This window comes from Manacus candei, unplaced genomic scaffold (genome assembly GCF_025592945.1).
Source record: "Manacus candei isolate 608988 ecotype Guabito, Panama unplaced genomic scaffold, ASM2559294v1 h1tg000048l, whole genome shotgun sequence".
Taxonomy (NCBI): domain Eukaryota; kingdom Metazoa; phylum Chordata; class Aves; order Passeriformes; family Pipridae; genus Manacus; species Manacus candei.
In genome coordinates, this window is record NW_026138096.1 from 11020872 (window position 1) to 11028734 (window position 7863).

The following is a 7863-nucleotide window of genomic DNA, read 5'->3' on the forward strand; positions in this document are numbered from 1 at the left end:
AGAACGTGCTCTTTTTAAGTATTGACCTCACAGTCTCTGCTGGCCAGGGTGTTATGAGTACTATGGTGATGATCTCATATAAAAAAATCTCCACTAAGCAGCAAACACCTAGCAGAAGAGGTGAGAATAGAGGAATAGAGTCCTCCTTCTAGATTAAAATATCACAGATATTTTTAGTGAAAACCTCACTTTACCAGAGGACTGATGCTGCATAAAGCAAACTTGCTGCTCCACTGTTTTCTCTGCCCTGATCTTTCCAGTGTAAGCAATGAGATTCACAAAACAACTTCTTACATCACAGCAGGAGTGGGAAAAAGCTTGCTTTAAAATACAGCATGTTATTTCATCTCTGTGTGAGTCAAAATACTAGGAAACTTACTTTCCTGCAGAATATTTACCTGCCTTGGACAGAGTTGCAGGTTTTAAGTAAGTTTTGCAGAAAAAAATCTGCAGTCTGACATCTCCCACAGTGAAGTGCTCTAAGACCATATTGTGAAGCATTTTGAAGGGGAACAGAGTAAAATGTGTCATCATTAAAAAAAAAAAAAGTTGCTGGGAAAACTCAGCAGGAAAATGTAGAATCTATTTTGGGTGGAATGGAAAAAAAAATACAGGAAATATGAGCAACCAGGTTTAGTGGAAGGTGTCCTTATCCATGACAGGGGTGTTTAGAACTAAATGGTCTTTTGAGGCCCTTCCAACCCAAAACACCCTACAGTTTTATGATTCTATGACTCTGTGACACAGTTACCTATGCTGTTATGGGAGGTTTGATGTCCCCAGGATTCTACGATTCCATGATACCATTTCTAGTTAATGCCTAGGGCACAGAAGGACTAACTCTGCTCACTGATTATGGATCTCTGTTCCTCTGGTGGCTGGATCCCACAGAAATTGTAGTCTAAGATGCAGCTGAGGACATCTGAATTGAGGCAATATGCCAGCTGCCAAGGTGCCACATTAAAACCCCCTGGGGACCCGTGCAGAGGTGCTGAACATTTGATTACTGGGGAGATTTAAGCTTGTTGGGAGGTAAATGGACTCACTGGTTAGGATAGGGCTAAAATCAAGAATATAGATTGAAGTCTTCATCTGTGGATGGAATTAAGCAGGAAAATGCTGTCATTAGCCTTGCAAAAAGTTGCTTGGATGTCTAGACCAAAAGGAACTAGTGCAGTCAAGAGGCCAACCAAACAAAAGAGTGAGTGCCAGCATGTTCAGAGACTGTTGTGAGAGTCAGGTGGCCAGAAAGACTGTACAGCAATCTCAGATATGACGAATGAGAGATGTTTCACTCTGCCTGTCCTTTTTTCTACCTCTGAGAGTGGTGTTTTGCAAAACATCTGCCAGCACGAAGAGCGGGGTCTGTTCTCCTGAACCTTCTGCACTTCTGCTGCTTCCCTTTTACTGTACCTACAGATACAGGAGCTTACAGAGAGAGGATGTGACCTGGGTACAGTTTGGGATTGTACAACTGAAAGGTCCTCTGCAGGCACAAAAGCTTTGTGAGTGGAACAAAAAAATAGAAAGAACAGTTTTGCTGTGCCTTGTGTGCCGTGAGCAGAGTCAGGAATGCATAGGAGATGAAAGCTCCCTCTGCTCTCCCCAGGCTGTGTGTGAATCCAGTGCTGCAGTTGGGTGGGAACAATGGGCACAGTGGAACAGTGGGTGCAGAGGAGACAGTGTGTGCCCCACGAGTGTTTGGAGAGGTTATACTTGCAACTGTTCTGCTCTAATATTAGTTTGCCCAGATTAGGCTCTAAACAGATCATCACAAGTGATCAAGTTGACTCTTCTCAGATGAACAGTGGCACCAATATTCTGGGCATGTGTTGTTGTGGGGACGGACACCACACTGGGATTTCACACAGAAAAGCCTTTATTTCATACAAACATGGACAATTTATAGTCTCCCCTAGTCAGCGTGTTTCACCACCATTGGTGCCCTTACTACACACACATCTTAAGACTGGCTGCTCTATAGCTTCTGCAACTCAGGGTCACTCAGCAAACAGTCCAGGCTCTCTGGCTATCACAGCTCCGTCCTCCCTGTCCACCTTCTCATCTTTGTTGTTTACATTCCTTCACAACTTCACAGCTGCAACCACTCAAATTCAGGGCCCAAGCTGTCCACAGCTCAATTGCCTCCCTCAGACATGCTCTTCCATGGAAAAGGTAAAGTAAAATCTGTGTGTACCCTATCTGTGGACTTCTAAACAGTTGTGGAAAAAGAATGAAAGTGGCCCACCAGGAAACCTCAACATCTCAATCCTGCAGTTGCTGAGCTTGAAAAAAATCTGGTAAATGATGACGTTCAAATTGATAGAGAGTAGATTTAGAGTAGATATCAGAAAAAAATTCTTTACTGTGCAAGTGATGAGGTACTGGAACAGGTTGCCCAGAGAAGCTGTGGCTGCCCCAACCCTGGAAGCGTTCAAGGCCAGGTTGGATGGGGCTCTGAGGAACCTGGTCTTATGGGAGGTGTCCCTGCCACAGCAGCAGGGTTGGAACTAGATGATCTTCAAGATCCCTTTCCAACCCAAACCATTCTGTGGTCCTATGATTCTGTTAAGGAATACATATAGTTCTGGTAGCTGGGTGTGCAGCTGCAGTGAGGGCTGCAGCCTGATCTGTGGGAGGCTGAAGCCCCAGGGACACTGAGAAACGTCAGGAGCCTCAGACTTTCCCACATTTGGACTGCTAGAATATAAAAGCCCAGGGGTTCCTTTGTTCAGAGTCCCTCCTTCGAGTCACCCAGCTCTAGATGTTATTCTGTTATTGCATCAAGATTAAAGTATTTGAAGGATCTTCACTTCCGTGACTCTGCTGTGGGAAACCTGGTGTTGAGGTGTTAAGGAAACCTGGTCTGACTGTGTGAGTGTGATGTGTGCAGGGAGCCAAGTGGGGCACCTGTGGGGTCAATGGGGCCGCTGCTGTGAAGGGACCTCGGTCCTAGTGCAGGTACTGTGGGTGTGACTCCTGAGGTGACTCCTAGATGGTCCCACAGGGAAGTTTCCTTAACAACTCCATGATTCCCCTTTTCAGTTAATTTTTCAGAATTCCACTTGAGGAAGTAGCTTAATCCCACTGTTCTTCATGCATAGAATTAACCTAGGGGGGTTAGCAACCCTGCAAACACCTGTCAGACCTCAAGGGAAAAAGGAGCCAAGGAAATGTCAATTTTTATTACAAACTTTATTTTCACAGGCCGTTCAAGCTGCTAATGGGATAAGGCTTTCTTGTTTCTGTTTTGTTTTTAACAAAAAAACAGTGTCTCTCTCTTCTTAAAAGCAATGGCTGCTTCTTAAAGCAATAAGATTTTTCTTAATAAAGACTCAGCACATAATCTTGAAAGCCTAAGGGTGAAGTTTAACCACTTGGAAAAATGACCTTTTGTACTATTATGAGAACTAGATAGCAGGCTTTGATGCTCAAATTTTGTTCCTCCTCTGTCACAGAAAACAATTCAAAAGCTGTTGCTCAGTGTGTTGGTTTGGGCTGGGGGAGAGTTAGTTTTGAAACTGGGACAGAGCATATATAGGACAGGTGATCCAAACTGGCCAAAGGGATATTCCACATCAAGGGGACAGAAGGAAGGAGGAGGGACCTGCTGGACACCTGCTGGAAACTCAACTCAGTGGAGAGTAGCCAGACTAGGAGGTTCTTGGAGTTTGTGGAAGAGAACTTCCTAGAGCAGCTGTGCCTCTTCTGCCAGACAACCAGTGACAGGACGAGAGGACTTAGTCTTAAGCTGCACCAGAGTATCTTGGACATTAGGAGGAATTTTTTCACAGAAAGGCTGATTAGACATCGGAATAGACTGCCCGGGGAGGTGGTGGAGTCACCATCCCCAGAGGTGTTAAGGAAAGACTGGACGTGGCACTTGATTGTGTGACATCCAGGAATGGTGTTCAGTCATAGGATGGACTCAATGACCTCAGAGGTATTTTCCAATCTATTTGATTCTGTGATTCTGAGGGGATGTTCGGAGTTGTAACATTTGTCTTCCCATGGGCGGGCAGGTGTTCACCCATTTACAGGGAAACTGGGCTCTGTCACCAATGGTGACTTGGGAAGACAAATGTTGTGACTGCAAACCTATCCCCTTCCTCTTCCTTCTCCCCTTCTCTTTCATATACTGAGCATAGTGGTCTGTTGTGCTGTCCCAGCTGTGTGTGCTCCCAACTCCCCGTGCAGCCCCAGCCCAAACCAGTGCCTGGGAAAGCTGCAATTGCCTACTGGAGGACCAGGAAGGTGCCTGGGCTGCCCTGCTGCACTGCAAACATCAGCACAACACAGAGCTGCACCTCGGAGGGTCCAGTCAGCAGGAGCCTGCAGGAATGGGAGGAGGGCAGCACCCGGAGCTCCCAATCGTGCCACTGAGGCAAACTCTCCCAGGCTGATCCCACCAAATTTTGCATCCAGCAGGCAATTTCCTCCACATCTAAATAGGAACCTGTGCAGAGGGTGGATAGGAGGTGAGAGCTATGGTTGTTGTCAGAGGGGTGGAGAAAACAAAACATATCCCCTGTCCCTGAGCATGTGCACTCCAGCACCACACGGATATTGCAGCACCTCTCTGGCAGGTGCATCCCACCATACAGCTCCAATCTGAAAGAGTATCCGGGGGGTGGCTGCAGGACCACAACCAGCAGGTACATGATTCGGTCCTCAAAGACATTCCAGGATTCATGGATACCATCCTTCCCAATGGCTGGGTGCATCTCTGGCATGGAAGTCTTCTTGCAAATCACTCGGCAGACACGGAGGAGGTCACGCACCAACTTCTGCACATCCCTGCACATGTCAGACAGTTCCTGCGTTGGCAATACATTGTGCACAGAAAACATCCGAACACTGGGGTGTTGTTCCTTGAGGTCCTTCTTCTCACTGTCATCCTCCTCCTCCTCGATGCTGGAGTTGTCCTGCTCAGGGCAGCTGCGAGAGGCAAGATGCATTTGCCAGGCCACCCAGCAAATCTCAGCGAGCACGGCTGCTGCAGCAGTGCAAAAGGGCCAGCGCTGCAATTTGGGAAGCAGTGAGGCTTCTTCCAAGGGGCTGGTCAGCTTAACGTCCTGCCAAAGCCATGTCATCACCGGACGCAGAAAAACCTCATGCAGCTTCATCCACTGGGCCGTGGCCACACTGACTATAAGATCGTGCATCTTTCCCAGCAGGATGGCCACCACAGCCAGGAGGAGTGTGATTGCCACTGCCATTTGTGAAGGACTGAAAAAAATTATGAACATTATAACTGGTTAGAAACAACTCTGTCTGTGTGGGAGGGGGCAGATAGGGTTCTGCCAAGGTGGAGTGGTGCACTGCCCCCCTATAATCCATCCTTCTTGAGAGTTTCTTGTGCAGCAGTCAGTCACTGGCACACCAAGAGCACTACCCCACATCACACCCCCTGGAGCCTGTAACCCAACCCCAGAATGGTTGGCACACTGAAAGCCCCACCAGAGCTAATAAAATCAAGACCATGTGGCCTTCACATTGGCATGGCCCTACTGTTCTTGGACTTCTGGTAGCTGATTCTATGATGGATCTAAAGTGGTAGCTGTAATTCTCTCTCTCTTTTTCTTTACTTCTTCCACTTTTCTTAATTTCCTTTTCTTGATACTTGGGTAACTTAAACCTGGATGGATTGGAATTTTCTAAGTCAGTGCTTTGTGAAATGCTTTAGGTTGACTTAATGTTTGTTTTAAACTTTTACCAAGTTCCCTTACTTGGCAAAGTTTGCCAATAAAAGTGTGCTATTTTGACTCCTTGAAAAGAGTCGTAGCATTTTTCCTGTGTGCAGCCTCAAGGTATAAAAGAGCTGAAGGCCACTTTAATAAATCTGTCCAGTGGGTTTTGGGGCCTTGTATCTTTTTGACACAAAACCCCTTCAATGAGCTCATGAGAAGAGCCTTGGGTCTTACACCATGGCCTGGAGGACATAAGAGAAAAGTTTCCTCAGCGGCTTGAGGTGGGAGGGAGCACAGGGATCGAGGCTTGAAGGGAAGGCAGTACCTGGCTGCAGACAGCACAGGGCCCATCCTGCCCCAGCCCGGAGCCTCCTTGTCAGCCCCTGGCTGGGCTGTGCCCCGGCAAAAGGCAAGAGGTACCCAAGCAGAATCTCCCAAGACCCCAACCCTGCCACACCACAGTATCCCATGGAGCCAGGGGCACCTGGCCCATCTCCAAAGCCTCTGTGGCATCGCTGGAAGCCCCTGAGGTCTTCTGCCCCCAGGCCTGAGAGTGGTACTGTGCCCTGTCCTGAGGTGTTCAACCCTCACTCAGTGTTAGAAACCCCCCTGGGCAGCACTGTCCATTCCAGCCTTCCCCTTGCTTCTACACTCACTGATTGCCAAAGTCCAACTGCCCTGGGGCTGCCCGCTGTTGTCCTTAGGGACAGCTCCCATTGTGACCTGTCCTCCGTGATGTCACAGCCACCAGGGACACATCAGTTGGCCGACAAGCCCCAGCCTTCATCCCCACTCCCCTGCTCAGTCAGTTCTGGGCATTACCACCACAAGTACAAAGCCAGCAGCAGGAGCGAGCTCCCATGGGCTCTCCTGACAAAGTGTCCAGCCCAAGCCACACTGATGTCCATCTGCTGCCTTGTCTGTGCCCCATGAAAGGGCAAGAGACACCTGAGCAGAGTCTCCTGAGGCCCCATCCCAGCACTGCCAAGACCATCACTAAACCATGTCCCTTAGTGGCACATTTACACAACTTTTAAATGCCCTCAGGAATGGTGACTCCACCACTGTCCTGGGCAGCCTATTCCAATGATTGACCTGCCTTTCAGTGAAGGGTTTTCCTTATAGCCAACCTAAAACTCACCTTGTGCAACCTGAGGTTGTTTTCTTTTGTCCTGTTGTGTGAGCAGTACTACTTCTCTCAAACAGTCCATCTCCCCAGCCTTAAGGTCTGCACAGCAGTATGACAAGAAAGAATCGTTTTACTACACCTCTGCAGCCCAGATTTCTGGACAAGTGTGGTGACAGCAGCAATGAGGCTTAAACACTGCTGCTAAGATAGACCTTAGATGTCATTTCCTTGCTCGGGTTTTTGAAAGATTTGGTCCCAAAACATTAAGGGAAATCCAGCCTTCTTTTCCATTGGGAAAACCTTTCAAAGTACCATGAAAGGACAGGCCTGGAAATGTGTGGATATGGTCAGTCTGAATGTGGGTAGCTGATTTTGGATTTAGCTTGCCCACTCTTTAAATAAACACCATAATTTAGGTTGATAGTGAAGTTAGCAGGGATGGGGGAAGAGTAAAAGATCCAATTTCGGTGAATAGGGAATCTATCTTGGAATAAGTGTCCCGTAATATTTCACAAACTGAAAGTCTGAGTAGTCATTGCAGCACTGGGAGCTGTGTAGTTTAGCTAGTCTCAATAAGGTCTGGGACCCTACGTGTGTACAAGCAGGATACTTGAGCATTTGGACTACAGACACAGATCTTCTTTTTTATGAAGTGTCACATTCATTCTTCTGTCTGGGAATCCTTACCAGGAATTTAAAAGGTCTTTTCTGAAAAGAGTTCCATAAAACTTTTTGATTTTCTTAAGGAAGGTAAAGAAATGTATCGGGCATTGCACACTACATAATTCAAGGCTGTCAACTGGACAGTTCAGTCAACCAAATCTTCACTGCCTTTTGAGTCTGAAAGAAGAAATTTGGTGAAAAAGAAAATAAAAATTCATGAGTGTCTGTTTTCTTCTGGTGGGCATTTTCTTTCAGTTATCTAATTTCAGTTATTTTTATAAAAGCATCTCCTGCATCTTTAATGATTTTTTTCCCAAATCAGATTAACCTAGCACAGTGTTTAATAATGAATTCCACTCAGCATGCCAGTAGAACAGAAAA

General features: G+C 47.0%; 1 protein-coding gene across 1 annotated transcript; it reads right to left on the reverse strand.

The window, feature by feature from the left end:
* Positions 1-3213: 3213 nt before the first annotated feature.
* Positions 3214-6350, reverse strand: LOC127475966 (inositol 1,4,5-trisphosphate receptor-interacting protein-like 1). The gene is made up of 2 exons (XM_051798244.1): positions 6347-6350; positions 3214-5229 (listed from the first exon to the last, which is right to left on the reverse strand). The coding sequence occupies exon 2, from the start codon at positions 5217-5219 to the stop codon at positions 4236-4238; it is 984 nt and encodes a 327-aa protein (XP_051654204.1). The 5' UTR covers positions 5220-5229; positions 6347-6350; the 3' UTR covers positions 3214-4235.
* Between the last annotated feature and the right edge of the window lie 1513 nt (positions 6351-7863).